Below are 27,835 nucleotides of genomic sequence, written 5' to 3' on the forward strand. Positions count from 1 at the left end.
TTGGCCTCACCCCAGAATTACAGCACAATCTAAGATTCTGCAGCCCATTTTCCACTGTCATTGGGAGAACTGAATCATGGGAGTAAAACCCCATTACACTTCCCTTCTCTAACATAAGCATTTCAGGAACACAGCAGGACATCATTTTCCTGTTGATTTGAGTAGCTGTGGACACATCAAAGGTTTGCATTCTGTTGTTATAGAGGTGCTATAAAACAGAGAAAAACTAGTGAAGAATGCATAAAGATAATGGCATCTGATGAACTTCTTATAGAAAGAAGGCAAGGGATAAATTGAGATCATGTTTTTTCACTGCATTGAGGCTGTTAGGGTTTTCAAATTAATGCACACTTGCATAATTCAGTGCCTGAGTAATTGCATGTAAGATAGTAATGCTTGCTGCAAATATTTGTCCCTGAGCTTTGAAAGTTTTAATCTTCATATAGGCCAAAATAAATCCAAAAACCTAAACTATAGTGTATGTCACCTTTTCTTTTATGGATTTCTTTATTCACATAAATTATTTGTCTTCCTAGTTTTTGATAAAATGAAATTATGCTGTGAGACTGATATATTAACTCTGTCAGACAGACAAAACAGTATTATTTAGACCATTGTTTGTCTTTATTCATTTTCTTTGTACCTACTTTGCTTATGATAACCATCTCTGTTGACTTACTGTCTGACACTGTTGCAAAATGAGCTTGCAGTGTGTTTGCTTAATCTGCAAAAATTACAGTTATTTCACTGCTAGTATTTCAAAATAGACTATCTTTTGTCAAGAACTAAGGTAATATTTTCATTTGAGAGCCACAGCCTGTGAAACTAAATCATGGTACAAATGAATGTAATCAATTCAGTTAAAAGGGAATCAACAGAACTGCCAAATTATTATAGTATTTGTCTCAATGCCACCATTGGATATTGCATGATTATGGAATGATACAAGAGAAAATGGAAAAATGAGGTTTAAAAATCTTTTTTTTTTTTTGTTTAAAGATGGCAGCCAAAAATACAGCAATTAATTGAGCAGCTTGCTGATAAGTTAGATAATCATGTTACTACTGTAAAGTCTTCAACAGTCACTGAACCAAAGGAGTTTAATTTGACCATTCCCAAGCCCCGGGCCATTCCAATACCTGAGCCATTACCATTACAGGAGAGGACTCAACCTGTAAGTGTTTTTATTCTCTTGAGAACATTAAACTGTATGTGTTCATATTTGCACTTAAGCATTTAATTAAATTAACAGTTTTTTCCATAGTTATTTAAATTTAAGATCTGAAGAAAACCTACTAATGTTGATAGAACAACAAGAAGAATGGGTCTGATGCCTAGAGTTATGGAGGAAATCCATTTGTATAGAATATTTCATTACTGTTATTAGGTGTTTTCTGAGATACTGCCCTACAGCAGGACAAAAGGAAAGCAAAAGGGTAGCTTGTACAACAGCTGTTCCCAATGTTGGGGTTGCGACCCCATTTGGGATTGCAATGATAAAAAATGGGGTCATGCACTGCCAGGGAGGGAGGGAGGAGGGGAACGTGCCTCCCAGATTTGTGCATGGGATGGGGGTGGATGTGGGCTTCCTGCTGCAGGCTTGGGGCTCGCTGCCCTGCTGCCCTCCTCCTGGGGCCTCCGCAGCCCAGTAGGCAGGATGTGGTGCGAGAGGGTAGGGAGGCTCGGTGCCACTGCTGGGAGCCCCACGCCAGCTATGCAACAGCGAAGCACACGACTAAACCGCAGCTGATAGGCGGACAGGGGGCACCTCATCGTAGCAGTGGCACTGAGACCCCCTACCCACCCACACTGAGTCCTGCCCTCTGGGCTGCAGAAGCCCCAGGGGAGGGCAGTAGTGCAGGGAGCCATGAGCCCACAGTGGGCTACCCACATCCTCCCTGCTCACCAATGGGCTCCACTCTGGCCATGCTGCCTGTGGGGGGAGAGAGAAGAGGGGAACTGGGCTCTGTGTTCTGCTCCAGCTGCAGTAGCTGCCATCTGCCATGGGTGGGGGGCTCAGGTGCTGCTGGCAGGGGCAGGGCACTGCAGGCCCTGGCCCTGGTCCCATAGCCCTGGCAGCTGGAGGCTCCCACCAGCAGGGCTGGGGGCTGCAGGTCATAAGTGAGGGGCACTGGCAGGATCAGGGGCTTAGGATGGGGAGTGATGGGCATCTGGGGGAGTGGGAGGGCTGCAGGTTGTGAGTGAGGGCCCAACCTGAGGAAATGGGGTTGTTCTGATGAAAAGTTTGGGAAGCACTGTCTTACAGGTCACAAAAAGACATTCATTTCTAGCAGCAAGAGATTTCCACTACACTAGAAATCTTTCTAAGAGAAGGAGCATGCAAGTGTTCAGCCTACCTCTTCCCCGCTCTCAATGCCATCACCAAATCAGGGTGATCCACATCTGGGGAAGAGGTAGGAAGCAGTGGCTGCTCCATTCTTGCCAGTCCCTAGGGAGAGAGAAGCACCTGGGAAAGACTCACCAGATCTTCCCCAGATTGGAGTCTGGGGAATGGGTGGGGAACAGCCTCCTCCATTCTGCTACAGGTCTCAGAGCAGAGTGGAGGGGGCAGTGGGAAAAGCCCACAGCCTGTTGCCCAAGCCAGGCAGCCTGCTGCCCCTGTTCCCACCCGGACCAATGTGGGAGGGGACTGGAGCAGTGCGGCAAAGCTCTGCTCACTCTTCAGACTAGAGACCCTGCTGTGGGTAAGCAAGGGGAGCATTAGCCTGTTGCTTCTCTACCCTCCTGGACCAGAACTAGAGGGGAGTGTACAAGCGTTCAGGAGAGTGTCTGTTTTAATTCCATCCAGGAAGAGCACACACCAACTGCTGAAGCTTCCTTAGCCTGACGAAGGGTTTTTAAACCCGAAAGCTTGCTTAATAACTATTCTCCAACCATTTGGGTTGGTCTAATAAAAGATATCAAATTCACCTAAGGAACCTTGTCTGCCTATGTGTCAGGGAAGACCTTTCAGGTTGACATCTGGAAGATCTTTCTCCTGGAGGGAACATGTTTCCTCTGGGAGAAATCAAATGAACACTTGTATACTCATAGTTTCTGCCAAGAGAGTGGTGATTCTCCTGGTAGAAATATAATGTCTTTATGTAGCCACAGTTGTGTGTGCCTTTGGAAAATCTCAAGAAAAGCAAGTTTGAGGCAGATGCTGCTCCCAGGCACTTTAATAAGTGGGTTATTTTTCTTTGGAAGATAATATATACATATAATATATAGGTACAGATTAGAAAAGAACCATCACATTGTGACTTTTATAAGAATATATAACTCTGATCCTTCTCCCACTAAAGTAAATGGCAAAGTTCCCAGAAATATCAACGGAAGCAAGATGGCTTCCAGATTTGCAGCTTATCCTCAAGTGTAAAATTTAATTGCTTACATTGCAAAATTTTCACCTTAATGCTAACATTTAGTATTTAATATATAGCGCTTGCATCCAGAGAAGACTAGAGATTTTTCTCTGAGAGCCTACCTCTGTTATCTTACCCACTATGCTTACTTCCATGAGTAAGAATCTAATTTCATTTACACTGCCACAAATCTTGGGGGATACCATGGACTTTAATGGGGCTGTTTGGTTCATTCTAACAGGATTTGGACCAAGCTTTCTAACATTTGCTCAATGAAGATTCCATGATTGTTCATCGTTAGATGTATGAGCAAAGCTGTTCAGGAGCTCCATCTCTGTCTATTATCTACAACTTCTTATTAGCACATTAGTTCTAAATAATATACAGAAATCCTTTCTGTATTTTGGGTGGTTGTGCAATTTAGCGGCAGCACAGGGTAGAGTTAATGGGACTTCACACTGAAACAACTAAATACGGGGTTCTGAAAAAATGCATTTATGAACTGCTTACTGAGCTCAGAAATGAGTCACAGTTCCGCCAGCTGGGCACCTTTAGGCTGCACTTTTCCTCCTAGAACAATGTTGCCATAATGTACATTCATGTTTTGAAACTCATTTGCATTGCAAGAATTATACTGAACTTTGTTTTAAATTACAAGTCTGCCAAATTGTCAAAGTGTTCACAAGAACCGAATACCATTGGCACAGTTTGAGCAGATAGCCTGCTACCTTCTGCACGTATCTCTACAAATTTGCCTTCCACCCTGTTAATCACCACCGTTGATTTATTTCACAAGTCCATCCAAACTAAAGACTGCTAATTATATTGAATTGTGTAGTTGTTTTGCAGACATGGGCGAGTCTCCCCCAAAAGCCAAACTGAGACCATGGTATTAATTTATTTTATAAATTGCATCAGATTTATTTGGCCCCACTCAGCCAACCCAGACTGCAGGACAGGGGTGAGAAAAATGTGACCACAGCTTCTGGACAGGCTGGTATATGATGGAAGTTGTGCATAAATGGATGGCACAGACAGAAATAAGTCTCTACATGCTGTATCCTGCATGCTCCTGCAAAATCTTGTCCTGCCACCTCATATGAGGCTACTGGTTGCACAGGAGATGAGTTTCTTGTCATTAGGCTGCCTGGCTTGTATCAGGCTTGGGTGGAATATTGGGGCCAGAGCCAGTAGGAGGCATAGTTACTGGTGGACTTTGATACAATTGTCTGGATTTGCGTGGGAGCGTCTGGACTCTGAGCAGTTGTACAAGCTCTGGTTATGAGTGAGCAATTGCACTTGTGTGGTAAAATGTATTCTTTTGATTCACAGGATAGAACTTTAGGCCAGTGTGCCACAGTCTCAACCAGGATGCCCCAGTCCTTTTAAGAAATGCAGAACTCTAAAACTCCTGGTTCAGAAATGATACCATATATTAGACCAAACAAGGCATTGTAAAAAAAATTATCTTTTTCTGCAAGCTTTTGAGCACACATGCCCTTCCTCACACTGAGGGAAAATTAAAGATGGTACAAAGTCCCCATAGATAGAAAATAAACTTCATTTTTGCACAAAGGAAGCTGAAGGTGGAAATCTGTTCCTCTGGGTCCATGAGAGCGTCTTTTGAGTTGCTCTTTGATGTGCAGATAAGGCAGGATTCCTTCCCTGGTGGTATCAGATGGCAGAAAGGCATGGTTGTATAGAAATCTTTCTTGTTGTTCAGCAATGAAGCTTAAATACAAAAATGGGCTAAAATTTGGCATCTTCCATGTCTCAGGGATGTATTTGGTAGCTGTGTTGGGAGACCACATGTTGGGAGACCAATAGATCCCTGAAACATGGAAGATGCTAAATTTTAGCCGATTTTTGTATTTAAGCTTCATTGCTGAACAACAGGAAAGATTTCTACACCTCCCCGCCTTTCTGCCACCTGACACTACCCGGGAAGGAATCCTGCCTGATCTGCACATCAAAGAGTAACTCACAAAGACACTGTCATGGACCCAGAGTGTTTGAACAGACTTCCACCTTATTTTCTACCTATGAGGACTTTGTACCATGTTTAATTTTTCCTGAGCCTGAGGAAGGGCGTGTGTGCCCGAAAGTTTGCAGAAAAAGATATTTTTTTGCAATTTATTAGACCAACTAAGAAAAGGTATCCTCTCTGAACCAAGAATTCTAGAGTTCTGCATTTCTTTTTGTCTCCAGACCAACACAGCTACCAAATACATCCCTGAAACAATCCTTTTAAGGGTGTCATTGAATATTAGACAGGCAAGGACTTCTTCTTAGGCTGATAGCTTTTATTGGACAAGATTTTGAATGTAAGACATTTTCTCTCAGGTCTCTGATTTATAGGAAGCTAGGTACAGCAAGTTAAGTACAGCATAAGGAAGGGATTCTGAGAAATTCTGAGGTGTAGCCAACACATAATTAGCAAAAGAAAAGCTGATTACTGGGAGATCAAGGCCTATCAAAATGGGGAATGGGGAGCTTAACTTGCCCTTTTGCACTGAGGGCTAAGTTACTGTGGTCTATCTTCCACTTACTGTAAACTAAAAGCATGCAAATGGGCACTTACCATGGAGCGACTGACACTCAGTAAATCCTCCCCCCCCCCCCCCCCCAACCTTTTTACCCTGCAGTAAATATGTCCAGACCTTCAGGGTCTAAGCAGCATAGAGGAGGAAGGGCGATGGCAGGGTGGTGCACATGCCTTCCCCTTTTTCCCTGATCTCAAACTGCAATTACAAAAAGATCTTGTTTAATTTATAGAGTTAATGAAGTCACGACCTCTTGGCCAGAAGATCATAATTTTTTGTCTCCCTCCTCATCTCTACAGCCCTGTCATTCACAAAAGCAGGATCCACAAGGAAAAACTAGTGCTTTAGGTTGGGTTTTCAGAAAACCCAGGGGAGCTTAGTGCCTAACTTTCATTATAATGTTCAATGAGATTTAAAAGCCTATGCCCCCTACGCAAATTTGAAAATACCAGCCAAGTCTTACAGTTCTATTTAACCTACTGCTTTTATTATTGGGGCTAGATGTGGTAGTGATGATGTTTTGCAATCATTGTATCTTTAGATTTGTCTGAGAAATTGTCATGTAAATAGAAAATACATTCAACCCTGATAAATTGTAACTCCACTGGTTTTGCACTTGGGCCAAATTTAGCACAATCTTCACAGGTTTTCCTTGGCCTTTAACTGTATTTCCATTTATTTTTTAAAATGACAAAATGAATGAAGCTGCCTTGGCCAACAGAAAGGCTGTTGGGTAATGTATTGATAATGTAATTCTTGAACTCTATAATCTCTTTGTGTAAAAAAAATAAAAATAAAAAAAATAGAGGCCCTTAATACAGCAAACATAATAGTAAGCCTTCCCTATCTCACTTGAGTAAGTTTTAAAGAAATACAAATGTTCACTGATAAAGTTGAAAAGTGTTTGTTTATCACATTGCGTTCTAGAAATGTTCTTCCTCCTTTAGGACTATGGCATTGTCTGGTTGCTATCCAAAATAAGGCATTGCTGTTTGCAAGCATATGTTAGCAGTAAATAAAATTTGGTGTTGCCTTAGAAAACATTTCCATGTTTTGTTTTGAAAGACATCCATGCTAAGCCCCTAACGTACTAGCCTATGTTGATGATTGTCTAGAGCTGCATTCCTGTAAGGGGCAGTTCTAGGAAAGCTTGCATCTCAAGGAGCACACTGGTTTCACAATTCATTAGAACAGGGCCAGCAACCTACAGCCTACAGGACAGATCCAGCCTGCAAAGAGATTTTTTCCAGCTCATGAAGCTGAAGGCAGTGGCATCTCACAGTACACTTTGCAGCAAGGGGAACCAGCAGTAATCACTGGTAAGGGAAACGGTGGTAGTGGCCAAGTTGCACATGGCAGCCTGCCTGAGGACCGGGCTGTGTAAATTCAACCCATCATTATTAAAGGGTTACTGACCCCTGCACTAGACAGATACATCCAACTACTCCCTTCTGCCCGCATGCATCTGGTTAGCCTTTCTGAAAGAATAACAGTAGAAGGGTGCGACTGGACAGATCCTGGAGAAGCCCCCAGTGGCCACGATCCTGCCCTACTCCAGCTCCTTTGTGTACCCTCTCACAGCCTCACTTGCAACGTCTTGATGGAAATGTTCTGTTGTGGTGAGAGGCTGTCCTGGAGTGCTCTTATTGATGATGCCCTAACTTAAATTTAACCTGCTCAGTCCGATTCCCAGTCTGCTACCAAAACCTTTCCCGAGTCCTGCCAGCACTGGTCAGGCACCCCTTGTTTCCCCAGGAGACCTACCCATGCCTTACAGGCAGTATTCATGGCCTCTAGCCACCCCCATAGCCACACTCGGGCCTCACAGGTATCACTCAGTCACTGTTCTCGTGGGGCTTCCCACCCTTGTCTGTACACTCTGTACCTTGGGCGCTACTCTTTGTCAGAGCCTCAGCCTTTCTGCCCGTGGCTTCTCTTCTCTCAGTGATGCCCTCAGCTGTGGCCCACTGTCAGAGTTTGACTCCTTGAATTCAGTCCCACTGCACCCCTGCCCTGTGCAGGGCTGAAGACCTACAGCAGAGGTTCCCAATCCCTGGGCCACAGCCCGGTATCAAGCCACGAAGGGTTGGCTGCCAATCTGCAGGAGGGTCAGCTGCCGGACTGGAAGTCCAGAAGTGACTGAGATACTGCAGATTGGAAACCAACCCCTTTTTATACTGAGTATAACAAAGAGTTGGCTGGTGCACAGTACGCCGGTTACTTCCAGTCTGTGGTTTTCCAGTCCGCAGTCTAAAAAGGTTGGGAACCTCTGACATAGTGTCTCCTGGCACCTGCTCCATGGCCTCCAAACCACCTAGTCCTCTGGTTATATACATAAAACAAGACACAAGCAAACTGTTTACAGCTAAAATCAAACTGCTCTGGGTCACTATCCCCCAGGTCTTTATACTCCCCTCTTGGCTGTCTCCTTCCAGCCCTCTAGAGCAGTGTTTCTCAACCTTTTAAGTAGCAAGTACCCCCTAACTTCTGAAAATTTTAATAAGTACCCCAACACTCAATTTTCCAGGGGATTTTATATTTACAGACTAATGTGTCCTATATGTTGGAAGAAGTGCTGTGTATTTAAGGCCATGATAGGACAGATGTCTGATCTGGTGTGGATAGGGTTGCTGCCTTTTACACCAAGGGTACACAACTCAAATACATACATGGGCTAGAGGTGATGTTGCCCAAAGCTAGGAGGGCTGAACCCAGTGCCATGCAAAGCATGGCACACCAAATTATTACTGGGGGATTTGAAGCGCCGTGAGAGAGAGAGAGAGAGAGAGAGAGAGTGTTGGGGTACCTGTGTACCCCCTGCCTGGTTCTCGCATACCTCCAGGGGTACATATACCACAGGCAGAGAAACTATGCTCTAGAGAACCCAAAGTGCCTGCCGGTCTGTCTCCTGTAACCTCTCTCCTGGAGCACCTCTGCCTGCAGAGTGCAGGGCTGTACTCCTCACTCCAGCGCAGGAGCTGAGCTTATGTCCCCTGAGCACTGGCTTTCTAGTCCCGTGGCTCCTCCACAATGTGCAGATGTTTCCCCTTAGCCCAGATAAGCCTCCTGCTCCTACTGCTCTGCTGTTACCTGGCTGCTTAGTCCAACATAGCTAGCTTTTAGCTCAGCTGCCCTCCCTCTTGAAGCGATGGGCAGAGGCCCCAGGGATCATGGCCCATCCCTCTTAACATCTTTTTCCAACCCTCTTGTGGTGGGTAGCACCTCGCTGGAGCACCAGAAAAAGGCAGTCCTCAAAGCACAGTGGTGCCTTGGCACTGCCTAGAGGAGATGAGTGGAAAGGAGGCTTCTTTCTCCCTGCCTTTTTACTTGCCAAGGATTTAGGCACAACTTTGCCTTTAAGTTAGAACAAGCTGATATTTAGTGTTAGGCCTTGTAGAAAATGACTTGTCTGAGGTGTTTATTCGTCCTCTCCTTCACTTAACTGTGAGCCAATGCAGGGTGTTTGGTGATTGTTATAAAGGGGAGTCGCTGTCAGACTAGTGCTTGTCACCATGGTATCTGAGTGCAAAATTGCATGGTATCTGAGTGCAGACTGAGGCTAGCATCATTTTAAAAACAAAGCTGATTGAAGTGTTTCAATTCCTTAAATTACACACAAGGAATAAGCATGGCAATTTCTGAAAAAGGGAAAGGAACTTTTTGACTTAGAAAAGGGTGAGTGGCCAGGTGATAAAGCACCTCTGAGGAAGAAAGAGGAAACGCGGACACTGTCTCCTAGCATGACTTTCCGCAACCTCTCTGTGTCCTAGTTTCCTCATAAAATTTCAGTAACACTTCTTGGCTGCTATTGAGGAATGGTGGGGGTCTTATTTCATTGTTTGCAAAGCATTTTGAGTCACTAACTTTATAAGCTTTTACCATGTGCACAGTGATGTAAATTCACAAAACCAATGGAGGTCTTGTCCACACTTTGGTGCATGTCATGACTATCAGGTTCATGACAGTCTAAATGTTTAGAGTTCAAGGACTGTAAGGCCAAAAGGGATGACCTAGTATGACCGCTCCATAGTACAGGGCATAGCATTTTAACCAATAATGAGTAATTGCTGACCCTGGCTGAGCTAGAACATTTTGTAAAAGAGGTATCTACTTCAGCACGCATCCTGTCAACTGTTAGGCTATCCTACTCACATAGGGCTATCCTGCCCACATGGGGAACTGCTTTTCCAAGTCCATTTCCTGCCCTTTCCCAAGGACACACTATCATTTCAACCCAGAACTCACAAGTACCACAGAACAAAGCAATTCCCCTGAACAGAAAAGACTGAAATCCCAAAGAGCCTTGGCCTCAGTCAATGCTGGGCACACCTGTCCCTGAAATCTCCTACTGGATCCTGTGACAAACAAGTAAACTGTAGCATAACCGGAGGGGGCATAAGTGGGGCAACAGCCCCAGCCGCTGCCTTTATCAAGGCATATAGAAATAGCCGACACCACAGCAGCCGCTGGCTGCACCTTCGTGATCAGCACCGCAGCAGCCCAGTGCTGCCCCATGCACTGCAGCTACCCCAGGCACAGCCCTTCCTTTTTCCCTGACTGTTATACGCCATCACGTCCCAGTATCTCAGTGCTTCTTCAAATCTCTGAGTGATACTGGGAGATTCTCCATCCCCAAATAACTCTACCCCACAAAGAGCACACTTCACCAGTGAATACTGTGGGACGAGAGATGTTTGTAGGAGGCCTGCAGGCCTATTTCTGCATCTGGCTAGTTGATCCCTCCCTTCTCATCTTCTGGGAAGCAGAGGTCAGGTCTTTCCCTTTGGCCTTTTTGTGGCAGTGATGGATTTCTTTTTTCTCTTCTGTCTGGCTTTTTGACTAGGGCCAAGAATGCAGAATTGGAAAGCCTGGCCAGCTCCAGGCAAATAGAGGTGTTTATAGCTAAACATCACCTTTTAGTTGCTGGCAGTAACAGAAAAGCAATCAGTATTTCTCAAAATAACTGTTGTAACATTACGTTAAAGATAATTCTTTCTCCACAAAGTCTCATTGCTTGTGTTGTTCCGTCCTTCGTGCCCTTTATTACAGAGATTATTGCTTTCTAATGTAGGTTCCTCAGAGCACCTACAAACCTCCAAAGGAAAAACGGCATCTAGAGGAAATCAAACGCCAAAACCGCCAAAAAGCAGAAGTAAGTGCAGTGTGATCTCCTAGTAGTCCTTCCTTCCTCCATCTACATGCTGTAAGACACATTGCAGTTATTATGGCTATAGGGTGCTGTCCAGGGCAATTTTGCTTCTGCAGCTGCTGACCCAGGTACCCTGCCCTGAAGCCATGAAGGTCCGTCTTTCTAATCAGTCTCTTCCCTCACCCAAACTCTGTCTTCTCTTTTCTGTTGTAAGCTCTCTGGGACAGAGTGTTTCGTTTCTAATACAAACACTACCTATAATATTAGGAATGTTGCTATCTTGAATGAAACCATGGCATAACGTGGCTGGTCAATACTGGCCTTTCACTGGTTGGAATAATTCACTTATTGTAACCTCAGCGCTCAATTTTGCCCAACTTTGTGAAGGAACCCAGGGAATGGAGATGTCACAGAAGCTCCCACATGCTTCATAGCTCACTAAAGACTCTCACCCTCTGCCCAGGCCTGGCTGCTGTGCTAAGGAGGTACTGAAGGGAAAGTGTTGTGATGATCCATTTGGAGGTACTCCACACTGCTTCTCCACTGCCCCTACCTTCGGAAGCTACTTCCCACTGCTCCTACCTTCCCCCTCACAAGGGTCAGAGCTATTTTCCTTACTTCTGTAGTGAAGTCTATGTGGGTTTTTCTGCCACACATTTTTGCTTCTCCTGTCTCCATTAGAGGAAGAAGAGGTGCTGTTCCTCTAAGCCCTGGTTGCCTTCTTCAGCCACATGACAGGGGAATTGGTACTAGGGTGATTTTCCTGGCTCTGTGGAGGGAAACATCCCTCGGAGAAAAGCTGCTCCTTCATTCCCACTGCAAATATTTGATGCATTGCTAACAATTACAGCTTAGAAGCCAATGTTACAGTTTTGTGTGTGCTCCCTAAAACATAAATAGAGAGCATCCCCAAGTACTGGCTCATCTGCAGTACATGATGCTGCCCAGACCTGGGAACTTCTCCCTAGAGCGGGCTATGAGAGGAAGAATTTGGTGTGAATGTACCAACCAGCAGAACATGTGGTAGAAGGACGGGCTTGTGGGGGAGGCCTGGGAAGTGCCCTCACACAAGCAAACACTTGGTTATATGCATTGATCCTGATTTTGAAATAAATCCTGGTAAATAAGTTAGCTCCTATTAGATTTAAGGCAGATTGCTGTTGTCTGCTTCTTGGAAGAAATTAATTACATACCAACTCCCACTCTCTTCTCCCCAAACTGCAATCGCTGTATGCAGGTGTTATATAAAAGTTACGTGATTGGACGTTGTTTTATCTGTATGTTCCTACCTCCACTCTACCAGTGCCTTGCTCTAGCTTTTGCTGCCTGGTACAAGGCCATTCATCATTGTATTGGCCTCTCTGTGTCCTTGTGTAAGATACATTTGATTCTTTTCCCAAGCCATAGTACATGCTGAACTGCCTGTGTTGTTTCTTTAGGGCAAGCTTTCCCTTTGTCCTTCCTTTTGCTGCCCCATTTAATTACTGGGCTCTTGGTGTTTCTTTAAGAGTCTTCACTTTCCAGTAACATTGCTTTATTTCTTACCCTTTTGTCATTTCTGCACTGTACAGAACGTGCCTCCGTATCTGCATGCCAACTTGTGTTCCAATCCCACTATATGGAGGGATTGGAAGGCGAAAGAAGCAAAGCACAGTATCAGTATTGTCAAAAATCCATGATAACTGTAAAATCACTTAACTAGCAGCCACATTCCCTAGCAAAGCAGATGTGTGAATGCAAGCAACACAAAGCAAAGCCACAGCCAAAAGCGAAGCTGCAATAGCAGCAAATTTTGTCGCCTCTAAAATGGCATAAAAGGCATCCAAAGCATTCATAAAGGTCAGTTCCCAGACTGTTCACTAAATGAGCTGTAATTGTGGCTCCTGAAAAGAAAAATGCCTTCAGAAACGTTGCTTGTTCCTAAGTAGAGTTGCAAGTATAATAGCTGACATTGAGAGTAACATGTGTCAGCAAGTGTAGAAAAGGGTGAAAGCATCAGAGGCTTCTTTCTGTACATTTTATGATAGTGCTGGTGCCACGCACCCAGCTACTGTCCAGCTTAACATCAGCACTCTGAAAACCAATTCTTCCTAGACTGCAATTTACAAAGAAAATGGAATTATCCAAAGACTAGCAAAATGGGGCACTTAGTAAAAGGAGGAACAATTCATTCATATGCCTCATGGAGCACTCTAGACTCTAGACCTTTCTTCAGCCTCCACACTCCTCAAGGGCAGAAAATCATTTTGCTTGTCACGTGAACACAAATCTGGTAATTAGGTGTCACCGGTAATGATGAGGCTCTCCATTGAAGTTCTTCTGTGAGCTTTGCATGGGCAGACCCTTACACTGGAGCTCTCTCTGTACAGAGGTCCACAAAAGTGGAGTTCATTGAAGAATCAGGGGTTTAAAGCAAGTCTTTGACCAAGGGTGAAAATTCATGTAAATGGTAATTCCAGACTCCATCCAGTGAAAGTAGAGTAATAGAATAATAGAAAATGAGGGTTGGAAGGGACCTCAGGAGGCCACATCTAGTCCAACCCCCTGCTCAAAGCAGGACCATCCCCAACTAGATCATTCCAGCCAGGGCTTTGTTGAGTCGGGCCTTAAAAACCTCCAAGAATGGAGATTCCACCACCTCTCTAGATAACCCATTTTAGTGCTTCACCACCCTCCTAGTGAGAGAGTTTTTCCTAATATCCAACCTAAACCTCCCTTGCTGCAACTTGAGACCATTGCTCCTTGTTCTGTTATCTGTCACCACTAATAACAGTCTAGCTCCATCCTCTTCGGAACCACCCTTCAGGTAGTTAAAGGCTACTATCAACACCCCCCTCCCCCCCACCCCCCGCCCCCTGAGTAAATAAACCCAGTTCCCTCAGCCTCATCTCAAAAGTCATGTCCCACCATTTTTGTTGCTCTCTGGTGAACTCTCTCCAACTTGTCCACATATTTTATATAGTGGGGAGCCTAAAACTGGACACACTACTCCAGATGTGGCCTTATCAGTGCAGAATAGAGGGGAATAATTACTTCCCTCAATCTGCTGGCAACGCTTCTACTAATGCAGGCCAGTATGCCGTTAGCCTTCTTGGCAACAAGGACACCCTGCTGACTCTTATCCAGCTTGTTGTCCACTGTAACCCTCATGCCCTCTTTTGGACGGCTGCAGCTTAGCCAGTCAGTCCCCAGGCTGTAGCAGTGCATGGGATTCTTCTGTCCTGTGTGCAAGACTTTATACTTGCCCTAGTTGAACCTCATGAGATTTCTTTTGACACAAGCCTCCAATTTATCTAGGTCATCCTGAATCCTAGCCCTACCCTCTAGTGTATCTACTATTCCCCTCCAACTTAGTGTCATCCATGAACTTGCTGAGGGTGCAGTCCATCTCATCTTCCAGATCCTTAATGAAGATATTGAACAAAACTGGCCCCAGAACCAACCCTGGGGGCACTCCACTTGATATCAGCTGCCAGCTAGACATTGAGCCATTGATAACTACCTGTTGAGCCTGACAATCCAGCCAGCTTTCTATCCACCTTAAAGTCCATTCATCCAACTCGTACTTCCTCAGCTTGCTTGCAAGATTGCTGTGGGAGACTATATCAAAAGCCTTGCTAAAGTCAAGGTGTATTATGTCCACTGCTTTTACCACATCCCGTTATCTCATCATAGAAAGCAATCAGGTTGGTCAAGCATAACTTGCCCTTGGTGATTCCACACTGACTGTTCCTAATCACCCTCTCCAAGTGCTTAGAAATGGATTCTTTGAGGACCTGCTCCATGAATTTTCCAGGAACTGAGGTGAAGCTGACTGGTCTGTAGTTCTCTGATGCACCAGCCCATGTAAATGTGAAGTCCTTTAATGCACAGAAAAAAATAGAGGTTCTTAAATTCCACAATGAAGATTTAAAATGGTCTTTTTAAAATATAATGTTTGTTTGTTTTTCAGCATCTGGTGCTGGAAGCCAATGTTAACAAGTTCAAGTGTGCATTCTCCAAGCTTGATAAAAGAGAGGTAGGTTAAAAACATTTGTAAATAAAAATCAATAAAATCTATAAAATCCCTTCTGAGCACCAAGAAGATTCTCATTGTTCTTTGGGTTGAAATGATGCTACTATCACTTTATTTAAACCTTGAGAATGGAGTTTACCTAACACAGAGATCCTGGAGTACTTCAGTGCTCTCTCCCACCCTGAAACTCCCAGCCTGCTTTTAATTCTACTCCAGCAGCTTTTCTGGCCATTCTAGCAGCTCTCCCTTCACCCATTAAGGGACTTTTCCATTCTTTTGAAAGGCCACATCTGAGTAGAAGCAGCCGCAGAATTCTTGGTTTGATTATATGATTCCTAATTTAGAGGTATACATCATGCCCTTGATCATTGTAGTATCACATATACATACCATTTATACTGTACTGATCACTATGGTTTCCAAACACTTTCAATTGAGCCTCTGTAGCTAATAGCATAGAATGCAATTCCCTGTCATCAGAATTCCACATATAGCAAATAATTTCAGGAGATTTCCTTTTACATCCTTCATTGTTTCCACAAACATTTGCATTCAAGTTAAGAACAGGCTGTGTTTATGGTATTTAGGTAGCATTCCAGAGTCCACATTTCTTTACCAAACTTGCTTTTTTATTTAATCATTTTAGCCATTTCAATACAATTCCTGGTAATTAAGTAACTTTTGCAATACCTTTTCTCAAGACCTTATTCTGCAGTTATTAAGTATGCAGAAGTCTCAGAGTTTGGGGTGCATAACAGATTTCAAGGATGCACTGTTTGCAGGAGCTTGTCCCAAGTGATAACATTTGCTATTCTAAAGGGAGTAATATTTCAGATACAATTTGTGGTATCTTTAATAAAGACATTTTTTCTTAGTATTTGAAATTGATATTTCTGAAGCAAAAGAAAATAAATGTTGGATGACTTGCAGAATGCATCTGAGGTTAAGAATAAACCAGAATTCCAGGCTCAAAAGATCCAAGGCAAGGTAAGCAACATTTCAAAATGATAAATGTTATGATTGAATACTGTAGCTTGAAAATCATAGGGGCAGAATTAGTACTAGCGCAAAAAGGCACAATTCTAATGCCATCAATAGTCCTACCTTAGGTGGTCTGAAAACAGGATAGCATTAAAGGGACTCAAAAGGGACTTAAAACCTTCACTTCTATGTCACTAGTTCAAATCCAGATCCATCAGAGAGCTATAACCATTTTAACAGCTTACTTACATAAGATGGACAAATGTGATTGTCTGTCTAGCTTCCCTTAAACATGCACTGAAGTCATAAAATCCATCATACTCATAGCCTTTGTTTTAGAAGTTTTGTAAAGAATTAAGACCCAGTTCCCTCCTCACTCTGAAGAGAAAAAAGCACCTACGGAAACATTTACAATATACACACTTTTACAAACACACACATTTACACAAACATTTACAACCTACAAACACAAAACCTACAGTAATTTTCTGCCTGAGAAGGACAGAAAATTTCTGTCGGAGGAGTATGACATATAATCTAAAACATTTAAATGTATCAGTGTGCATATTGTTACTTGAACTGTCTGCTTACATTCCATAAACTAAAAATATGAATTCAGTGTCCTATTAAAGTGGTCAGGAAGACTTTTAATTTTTTCAGGTATCTTTTTCCAGTAGCTCAGTCACATTTATCTCATCTAAACACATTTGCCTTGAAGGTTAGTTGCATGATTTTCATGGGACTACTATTACTTTTATAGATGAGATAAGGTTAGTGTTTACAAGTATTAAATATAGTCTAAACTCTCCTCACCCTCCTTCCTGCTAGTCCTTTGTTTCCCAAAACATAATTGAGAAGATCTAGGAAGACTGTCTCTCCAACATGCTAGTAAGCAGGTCACAAACCCCTTCTCAAAGAAAATCAAATTATATAAATTTTAAATAGATTAAGGTCAGTTTACAGTTTTCCTACATTCATTTACCTTTGAGTTAGAACAGCCATTGTACAATAAGCACATTTTCTCATTTCAGTCAGGCACCTTTATGATGTGCAGCCAAAAATTATTTACCACTGCTGTTATAAAATCTTTATTCTTTTTTCCCCATGCTGGCTGTGAGACAGTAAGTGCCTCATTACTTTGACTCAGCCTGCATAGTGCTCATATGAGGTCTTGCTCCCTACATATTTATTGTTCTGGATAAGAAATAGCATGTTCATTAGGGAAAAATATTGAATTATTTTTTCCACAGGCATTAGCATGGTTTGCATGTTGTCATATTGCTTCCATTTTTCCTTGGTTGAAAAGGAGGAAGGAATCATATGACCAAAAAGAATAAAGTGAAATTCAGATAGCACCGATAACAGATAGCGCTGGTAACATAAAACAGTGAAGATTCCATTCAGATTCTTTCTTTGTACTTTTTGTCACATATCTTGTGGGTCCTGGCAGTTCAACTGCATTTCATTTAACCATATTTCTTTTTAAAAAAATAAAATGGAGAATTTCCAATTGAAAATTAGCCCCATAATCAATTTCAATTAGGGATCTTGGCCACTTTTCTATACAATTATAAAACATGAAAGGAGAATGAACAAGCAATTTCCTAAAGCATCAAAGTATCCACATATTTCAGGGAAAAGTTTCAGTTTAGAGCCAGTACAATATAAAAAAAAAGAGAGAGGGAAAGCATATACACGATGCAGACACATAGAGAAAGGACAGGAAATGGACCAAAAAGAGAGAAAAAAAAGAAAAGAGTGAGAGCACAAGATGCGGAAAAAACAAGGCAGTGAGATGAAGGTAAAAAAGAGAGGATGTTTAATGTTGTGTCCTCTTCCACACTTTGGGAGTGCTCACTTATTGCATTAGGAAGCAGGTTGGCAAATACATTTCATAGATGTGCTTGTCTAGTTTCCCCCCTTATGTAGAAAAATTATACTATTCACCTCCACTTGCTGAATTTCCAAACTACATGGGCAATTGTTACTAACTTCGCTGAATTCAGTACTGTTGCCTGTATTTTATGTTATTCCAATTATATTTGGGCCCGTTTGTGTGTAGCTGTAAAGATGATAGATCTGGCTTTCTGAAGACTCCACTTATGTCAGAGCTATCCCTGGCTGGCATAGTGCCTGCTCCACTGCCTCTCTCAGTACCAGGAGTTATCTGGTAATCACTCCTCTGGCGATACCTGCTCTGAAGAGGGGTGGTGAAGCAGCCACAGGATCTAGTCTCAGATGTCCAGTATCTTTGTCTGTGACACTGAAAGTCAATGACATTTGTACTTCCTTTTATCCATATAGAATTACCATTTTGTAGAAGCATATTAAGATTCAGTCAATTAATAGTTGCAAATAATTTTTGAGATCCTCTAATGAAAGGTACTGCATATGACTGACTTGGATATTGGTCTGAGGTTCCTTCCTTTCAGTTCATCCAGAGGTGGGCACACAAAATGTTTTGTGTTAGAAGTGGGTTGTATATTTTTTCCAAATCAACTCCTAATACAGTGTTTCCATATACAGGAATAAGTGAACTATTAAAAAAATAAAAGGAAGTGAATACATTATATAGGATAGGACATGGTTCAAGAGTGATTACAAACTTATAATCTACTTGAGGGACCTTACTGATATTTTAAGCAGCTTGACTGGTTTATGAACAGCATGCAATTTCATTGTGAATGTCAGATTACTGCTTGGAGCAAAATGTATTCCTTGTCTTGAAAGTGATCGAAAGTGATTGAATTACAGAGAACTGATTTATATAACCTCTTGAAATGGTTCTATATGCTATTTTATGATTTACATGGCTAATTATAATATATAAACTCATTTTCCTGACAGATTGACAATGTACCTATTAAATTAAATGCAGCAGCGATCTTAAGAGAGGGTGCCCTCTACCAGCGGAAAATGGAACAAGAGCTGAACAGGTACTTACTGTAAATAATATTTTCAGGTCCATTTTATACATCCTTGATATAAAAGGATTGTATTGTAAAGATTACAATACAAGAGGTTAAGTAAAGTCCAATTAAGCTAATATAGTGCATTTTGTATAAAGCTTTATGAAAATGTTCTAACAACATGCATGATTAATAATGAACAGATTGAAATAAAATTTAAAGTCTACACTGAATTGTCAAGGAATTATTTCATTTTATTGTAAATGTAGTACACTGTGTCTATCTTCTAATTCCAGCTAGTGCCCACTTGTAAATTCCTGTTTTATAAATACAAATACCTTTTTCTGGGTAAATAATTACACAGATACATATCCAGACATGCGTAACAGATGCATACTTATAAAGAGAATATATATGCATGACCATTCAAGAAAAAAACATTAAGTCAAATTCATCTCCATTTCCATCAGTACAATTACATCTGACCTCACTGTGGTCTATTGCACTTAGAATTTCCTAGTCAAACTTTTATTTATATATATACACACACACACTTATTTCCATTATAATAAAAGATTCTGGGTATGCATTATTTATAAGCCTTTGTTTCAACTGACCCATTAGTTGTTGGGGTAATGGAGGAGAGAGTGACTACTGAATAGACAATGCAAGTTGTTTTCTTTCACTAGAAGTATAGAAATTAACACTAATAATTTCAAAAGAGTTAAAAGCTATAAAATGTTATGTTATGTTATGTTATTATTACAAATCATCCACCCAGATTAGCAGGCTGATCACTAAACATTAGTAACCTCTTAAGAAGCATCTCACCTCCAAAAAGGTTCTAGGGGTAAACATGCTGAATATAAGGTTTAAACTCATACTTGTCAAATAACCCTCATTTTGAAGGATGTCACTCATTTTAGTCCAAAGTTCACCTATGTTCCATATAAAGCTAGCAGCCCATCCTTATTACAGTTGAGTATAATGAAATCTGGGCCACTGAGTGAGTTCTGTCTGCTAAGGGGTCAGTCCCTCAACATTAAGAGTCCTGCTTCAATAATGTGCTTGGTGTCATTCATTTTTCATATTTGTCACACATTCTGTTCCCATTTGCTGCTAGTCTCTAGCCTGCTGTCATTCCTTGTAGCTCCACTGACTTCAGTGGAGCTACATTGATAGACACAAGCTGAGGAACTGACCTTTGGGCCCTAGCAGATTGAAAAGTATGAGTCTCAGGAATTTATTCTGAGTTTATTTGTCACTCATTGGATGCGTCTACATGAGACATTTACAGCAGTTGCCTAATTAGCTCCACAGTAAATGTCTTGCATCTACACATGCAGTGTTACTAGGTCGCAGAAAACTAATAAACTCTGCAGCAGGGTAGTATTTGTAAATACAAGTACTATCCTACTATGGAGTTAAATACTTTGCAAACACCTACCTGGGAGCAAATTGTGCCTGATCAGCCCAGCCAGCAGGGGACCATGCTCCTGCCTACAGCCTAGCCACATGACTCTGCAGCTGCAGGAGCCTTGTGGCACAGCCAGCTCCTCCATCACCCAACGCAACCACCTCCTGCCTGGGCCTAACCCCGTCCCCACTCCTGTGCCCTCTTCCAGCCTGGGGCTGCCCCCCAGACACCAGGGCCACACTACCACCACCAGCCAGATCACAGGGCTGACCCTGGGCCCTCTGCTAGTCCAGGGCTGGCACCTAGGCAGCTGCAGTCAGTCTGGAGCTTCCCCTGGCTGCTGCAGGGGAGCAGAGCAGGGCAGGAGCAGCCCTGGCTTAAACTTCCCCTCCCTGGCTCAATTTGCTGCTGTCCTGGGCGCACACATAGACGCTGTGCCTGGGAGTGGTTTGCTGCAGTGCAATTTGCCCCATAGTTTATTCAGTCACATTAATTGCACGTGTAGATGCACTGTTGTGTTTCCCCATCATGACTAGATGCTATATGAATCCAAAGGTTTTTTTGAAGCATACAAAATGAAGTTCTCATCCTGGCACCCCCTCATAGTCAGAGCCTGGAGCTGGTGCCCTGCTCTTCCCCCTCCCCAATTTTACTACTGTGCTCCTTGTGTGCAAATGGTCAGCAGCACACAATGCGCCCTCCCATTTGAGAGCAGTAACAAGTTGCAGCTCAGCATGCACTGGCACCCTTTTCCAAGGCTCCAAGCCAGTCTTCCTTTCACAGCAGGATTGCTATGGTGTCTTTGGGCATGTGTAGACGAAACAGGGGTCCTAAATTGAAATGGTGGGTTTTAAAAAACACTGCTTCAATTTAGGGCTGATTAAACCCCCATGTTGTGCACACACCCCACTGACTTACCTGCCTCTCCAGTGGGGAGGGGAAGTTGAGCTTCTGGCAGGTGGAGCAGTCCCTGGATTGCATGGGGTGAGGGGTGGGGGGGAGGCTGGTGCTTCCCCCTACAGCACTGCTCCCCGCCCCCCCCGCCCCCCCGGGAGCACGTACCCGCAGGTACCCAGCTCGGGCAGTCCTAGAGGGCATCGCAGCTGCAGAGGGAAGCACCGGGCCCCCACACAGCTCAAGCAGACAGGCTCGGGGGTGGGGGATCAGACTCACCGCTTTTCTTGAAGGAGTTTTTCTTTGCCATGCCCCAAGTTGTTTAAGGCGCATTATGCCCCTGAATTTCCTACAGCAGCTGGATTTGATGCACAATACACCACCAAGGCATGCAAACACTGGCACCATTAAAGCAGTGCAAAAGTATTTAGCCTGCTTTAAAGTGTCATGCACACACACCTCTCGTTTTTCCTACACACAGCCTTTGCTCTTGGTTTGGCTCTGCTTTCTTTTCTCAGTCCAACATAAACAATAAGGACAAGGTCTTGCCCAATAGCTTGAAGACCTCATTGTCTCAGTGCAGTGATGTTATAGTTGGTCTTAACTGCCATAATGCAGAATGATAGAATTAATAGAAAAAACCTCTCCCAACAGGCAAAGTTTCATATCAGTGCTCTTTTAAACTACCATCCAATTCAAAGAAAAGTGCTCAAGAGGTTGTAGAAAGACACCATTGCAATTATTCAGGTTTGTAAGCAAATGAAGTGCCTGCCTTGCTCTGAACCAAATATCTCTGTATACATACATGGGGCCTGATTTTCCTCATGCTTATCTATGATGAAAAACAAAAATAACTCCTGAAGCCCCACTAGCATAGGCAGGTCTAAGCCCAATAGGAGAGCTAAGTCCATTGTGCATAGATAAAATGTATCCTCTTCTTGGGATTGAGTGTTATTGGTAGCTCCAGTGCCACATATACATACGTGAGCACACTGTCTTCTACCCTTGATATTCCTGCTCTTTCTTTGCAGAGCCACCTGTGTCCCAGCCTCTTGTTCTTCCTGCATTTTGGAAGATGCTCCTACACTTCTGGCTGGAGTTAACATGCATTTGCTCAGTGATTCAGCAATAATGGCCTTGATTCTTCAGGCAAAAATCAACACCTAACCTCAGAACCAGCAATAAGTGTTCTGCAGATCAGGACAGGGCCCAAAAGACTTCCCCTCAGTACAGACTCCTGTTTTTTTCCTATTGACAGAATTGAAAGTTTGCTGCGAGGGTCCCGTGACCCATCTGAATTCTTGGAGTGGCAAAAGCAGATGCGCGAAAAAGATTTGGAACAACAGCTGGCTGAGATTGAGTGTAGAAGGCTTCAAGGGAAACTGAGTCATGAGGAGGCAGTTCTTGCACGCCAGAATGTAATTCAGGAAAACAAAAAGAAGGCTGACCTAATGAGAGAAGAGGTAATGGAGGTTATAGAATGGCTCAGACATGGGTTTCCTATTGATACGGAGGCTATTATGATAACAAGATACAGAATTTAAATCAAAACTGGGCATGTCTACATGAGACGCTACTGTGCACTGGTTACTGCGCATTTATTTAGTACTTGTATTAGCAAGTACTAAATAAATGTGCAGTAACTGGAGTTACAGTGCAGTAGTGCTGGCGAATATCTTCAGGTGATGCTACTGTGCAGTAACCTAATAATACTGTGCAGTAACATATTAACACTCTGTGCTGTGACATGCTACTGCACAGTATTTTTAGGCTACTCTGCAGTCAGCATGTCATGTAGACATGCCCACTTTTTATTACTTTAACAGCAAATTGCAGCTAATGCAAGAATCTCATGCCTTAAATCACATCAACAGAACTTGTAGTATATTTGAAATAAATGTTTTAAGGTAACGGTGACCAGCCTTCTGGTCTTGGGACCAGATAAGTAGCATGGGGCCACTCTAAAGGTCAGATCCCATCTGAGGTTGGCATGTGAAGTTGGTCCATGGGTACAGTCCAGTGTGCTAGCCTGACCCTGCATGCCTGGATCCAGCTGCACACTGGTAAGTTCTGGCACACAGGGCCACGTTATCCAGACCATGATGCTCCCCACAGGTCTGGCATCAGGAGAGCAGCATTTAAACCTGCCACCCTCCTGCCACCTCCTGGACCCTTGGGGGGCCCCACAGTCTCTGTGAGTTGTATCTGGCCCACAATTGGGAGTTGAGCACCATTGGTTTAAGGTAACTAAGAAGTGCAGATACTTAGATATTAGCTGCATTTGCTTTGAGTAGAATCATTAGGTGGGTAACTGCATTACTGCGTTAGAATGGAATCAAGGCAGATTAATCTGAAAAGGTCTACCTTGCTCATCTTATTTGCTTTCTGGGTTATGTGGAGCCCCTTCACTGGGGAAGCCCAATGACAGAACATGCATTAGACAAAGAGCTATTTCAAGAAATAAATACATTTCCAAGTGCACAGTTTTTTAGGGTAATTCCTCTCTTCTCCCAAACACACATAACTAAGAAATGAGAGCTGCATTACAGCAATGCAGTGCAGGCTCATGAAAGGCTCATAGCTAAAACCAGGGTTGTGTCAGGCTGTACTGTTCTCAGTACAGCAGGACCAGTGCACAGGGCAGCTCCTTATCTGCTCTTAGAAAAAATTGGGAGAAAGCCCAGGGACATGGTGAAAAGGAACATCCTGTCCTTAGTCCTTTCTTTCTGGCCTTATGAACAGTCTGTTTCTTGTGCCCCTGGCTATTGAGGTTGCTTTAGCCCTGGAGCTCCATCAAACCTTACAAGCTGCTGTAACAGAGGCAGAAGCAGGACCGCTGAACTGGGATTTCTCTTCTGTCCCACCCCAACATACTTGTTACTTGCGGAGGTGAACTTCTGGCAAATCCAATATCCTTCCACCGTTTAAATGGGTTGAAGCATAAAAACTGTCAGAAGTTTTACTGACTTGTTATTTGCTTGGGGTTTAGATAGGGGAACTGATGTGCCAGTATGCAGAGAGACGTCTTCAGGAACAGAAGGAAATGAGGGAGTTGGTGGAACAAGTGGTAGAAGGACACAAGAACGCGAAGCAAGCAAAAATGAAGCTCCAGAAATACAAACGGCAAATAGGTATTCATATTGCAAAAATGATAGCAGACCATGCTGCTCTTGATTTCTTCTCAATTTCAACACATGATTCAGAGTTTTGTTAGAAAGGAGAGGAGAAAAATTCTAGAATACATATCCCTACACTCCATTATAAGCTGTATAGTATAGTATACATTACAGGCAGTCCTCAGACTTAAGACACAATTGGTTCCTGAAAACTGTGTCTTAAGTCAAAACATTGCAACTCGGAACCAATTTTCTTATAAGAAACAATGTTATAAATGGGAGATTGGTTCCTGAACCAAGGCCCAATACCTTATTTTCACCAAAAATACCCCAGAATTTTATATTCGATCAATTATAGATGAGTAATATAGCTACATTAATGTATTTATATTGTAAATAGTAATCATATTGATTTGGAAGGACTTCTTTGAGGTGACTTTGCTGGACTTTTTGAAGGGCTCTTGGCTGGAGTCTTCTCAGGAGTCTTGCCTGCAGGTTTTTCTGGAGTCTTGTCTGCTTTCTTAAAGAAAGTGTCCAAGGAAGTTTGGACAGATGTTCTCCAGGGAGATGAGTGACTCAGCGAACTTGTTTGCTGGCATGGCATTGCATCGGATCAAGTGTTGTAAGTCGAAACTGGCATTGTAAAGTTGAAACAGGGTGTCAATTTATTAATGTTGTAAGTGCGAAACATTGTAATTTGAGATGTTGTAAGTTGAGGGCTGCCTGCATACAAGTAAGCAGCTCCAAGAGCTGCTGTAATTAAAGCACCCTTAGCATCTTATGTATCAGTGTCCCCATGCTTCAAAATGGTGGCAGGAGCTTTTTATCTAAAGCTCGTGAACACCATTTTGAAGCACAGAGATGCTAATGCATGAGATGCAGAGTTCAGTTGGTTGGAGTGTGCTAATTAGCCTCTTCCAGAAAACTCAATTAAACAAATCTGCTCCAACGCGCTGTAATTACAGCACGTTGGAGCAGCCTCCCAGTTTGTGTATAGGCACCCATGAATGCTGGGCAGGAGGCTGGTCCATCCTTCTACACAGGGACTTGCATGGTGCTTACATTATCGCAAGGCTGTAATAACACTCAGTGAAGGAATAGACAGCCTCTAGCATTGAAAGCTGAGGAGTGCAGAAGGTAAGCTCTCACTAGAAAAAAAAATTCTCCTCTGTTTCGATAGCTCTGCATATTTATCCTTAAAAATTTTCATTATTTTACTTTCTAGGAGATTACTCACAATACAGTCTCTAGAGTATATGCAGCTTGGAAGGCTAGCAATATTTGCTTCTGTATAGGAGCTATATATCTAGATATTAAATAGTATGCATTTCCCTGCTTTTTGGTCTTTTCAATCTAAATTAGAAAATAAATTACTAAATGCTAATTTAATGTGTCAACCATAAACATAAACTACTGTATATTTTAGTTGTGAGCTTTATAAGCTTCGTAGAATCACAGATATTAGAGTCAGAAAATATTGGTAATTATTTGGGTTTTTTTAATCATTTCTCCCACCAATAAAGGATTGTTCCCTGAAGTATATTCAGATTGGTATTATTATTGTCATTATTGACATGTGTGAAAGACACTCAAAGGATACTTCCTACAGCAACTAACTAACATAGTTTAGTTGATTCTTTTAGTTCAGGAAGTGTCCGAAGAGAGCCGGGAACTTCTTCGGCAAGCTTTGGAAGAAGCAGAGGAGAAGCTTAGAAAACGATATGAATTGATTCAACAGATCCGAGCCATTGAATCTTTACCACTCTTTAGGAACAAGTTTGTTGACTTAACCCAGGTAAGATCAGAGAGTAAAATAACCATCTTACGGTCAAGTGTTTATTGTATATGTTTCACACATGCATCTTAATGACCATATTTACTTGAATCCAAGATGAGGTTTCTTTCCCCATTCAACATGGGGAGTGGGGAGAGAGAGGGAGAAAGCCTCATCTTTAATTTGAGTACCAGCCCCAGGCAGACAGCAGCTATGGCTCTAGCCTTGATCCAGCCCTGGGGCTGGAGCCAGAGCTACTGCTGCCATTGCTGCCTGGCCAGGGCTGGGGCTGGAGCTCCTGCTGCCACTACCTCTGCCACTACTGCCTAGGTGGGGCTGGGGCTGGGGCTAGGGCTAGGGCTGGGGCCAGGGCCACTGACACCACTTCTGCCAGATGGGGCTGAAGCCAGAACCACCATTGCTTCCTCTCCAGTCCCAAAGCCAGAGCTGCTGTGTGCTGTGCCCCAAGGCCAGAGCTGGAGCCAGAACTGTTACATAAGATAAGTGGCAGTGGGGGAGAGCCAAGCAGTGGAGGGGGAAAGAAATGGAGATGTAGGCAACAGGTGGGGCTGGTCTCCCCCACCTCTTGCCCTCCTACATGCCTTCCACCACTTTACCCGCTGTTTGGCCCTTTGCCACTGTTTTACCCACCAACAGCAGTAGGGGGAACACATTTAAGACAACCAACCAATAATTAGATTTTAGACATGGAAAATTATAGCAATTATATTTAGAATTATAATAAATTATAATTTTATATGTGTATAATCTAATTATTTGGGGGGGTCTTCTTAAATTTGAAGTAATCTTGGATACAGTAAATATAGTACATACTACATAGCATTACACACCATATGAGCCCAGTATAGGCACCTTACATTGACAGTCAAATCCAATCCTGAATATTCTCAAAGTTTGTAAAACAACTTTTTAGGGGAGACCATTGTGACCTCAGATGAAATCATGAGCTTGTTGAAGTCAAAGCAAACTGGGGCCAGGATTTCACCCCTCTCAGGAGAGCTTATTAGCCCATGTGCACATGTGCAGCATCATGCTAATGTGGCTATAATGTGCCCTCTTAGAGAGCTAGTACACCACAAATGTTCCCATAAGCAGTACTGCTACACTGGTGCAATTAGTCCTTTCAGTACAACCCCACAATAGTCCTGCATAACCTTCAGGGTGCCGACAGAGGTTACATTTTTTGTGCAGTCAGCCCCCTGAAAGTGCTCTACAGCCATGCTGTGACACACATACACAGCTGCAGAGTGCTTTTAAAGTGACCGATTGCATGACAAATTAAAACTCATCAAATGAGTTATCAGGTGAAGGCGCTCCACTTTAGAGCGCCTTAGGGAACTTGTGTTTCCTAGAGTTAATATGTCGCACAATCCTAGCCCCGCTCCTGAAGCTGTTCCCCTTCCTCCTCCCTAGCTCTTTCTGCCCCAGAGCTGGAGAGGGGTGGGCAGGACTGGGGCAGAGAGGTGGCTCCTCGGCTGCTGGCAGGTTCCTTGCAGGCAGGCTTGATCCTCTCCTGATCCAACAGGATCTGTTGGGTCAGCGGGGAGCGGGGGGGTGCTCTAACTCATGGCACTATGTGAAGCACCATGAGTTAAACCGGGGGCCTGCATGTCTGTCTGTTCACTCAGTGACATTTTTAGAACCTGGCTCT

General features: G+C 43.1%; 1 protein-coding gene across 3 annotated transcripts in view; it reads left to right on the forward strand.

Annotated features, from left to right (window-relative positions):
• CFAP99 (cilia and flagella associated protein 99) overlaps nucleotides 1–27,835 on the forward strand; it is a 104,136-nt gene that overhangs the window by 44,569 nt on the left and 31,732 nt on the right. For all 3 annotated transcript variants that reach the window (XM_014607709.3, XM_019478898.2, XM_059721514.1), the window contains 8 exons: nucleotides 1,000–1,174; nucleotides 10,980–11,060; nucleotides 15,010–15,075; nucleotides 16,003–16,059; nucleotides 18,901–18,989; nucleotides 22,532–22,736; nucleotides 24,263–24,404; nucleotides 26,033–26,184. In XM_014607709.3, coding sequence (XP_014463195.2) covers nucleotides 1,000–1,174; nucleotides 10,980–11,060; nucleotides 15,010–15,075; nucleotides 16,003–16,059; nucleotides 18,901–18,989; nucleotides 22,532–22,736; nucleotides 24,263–24,404; nucleotides 26,033–26,184 — 967 coding nt within the window. The remainder of the gene's footprint in view (nucleotides 1–999; nucleotides 1,175–10,979; nucleotides 11,061–15,009; nucleotides 15,076–16,002; nucleotides 16,060–18,900; nucleotides 18,990–22,531; nucleotides 22,737–24,262; nucleotides 24,405–26,032; nucleotides 26,185–27,835) is intronic.

Source organism: Alligator mississippiensis, chromosome 2 (genome assembly GCF_030867095.1).
Source record: "Alligator mississippiensis isolate rAllMis1 chromosome 2, rAllMis1, whole genome shotgun sequence".
NCBI classification, from domain to species: domain Eukaryota; kingdom Metazoa; phylum Chordata; order Crocodylia; family Alligatoridae; genus Alligator; species Alligator mississippiensis.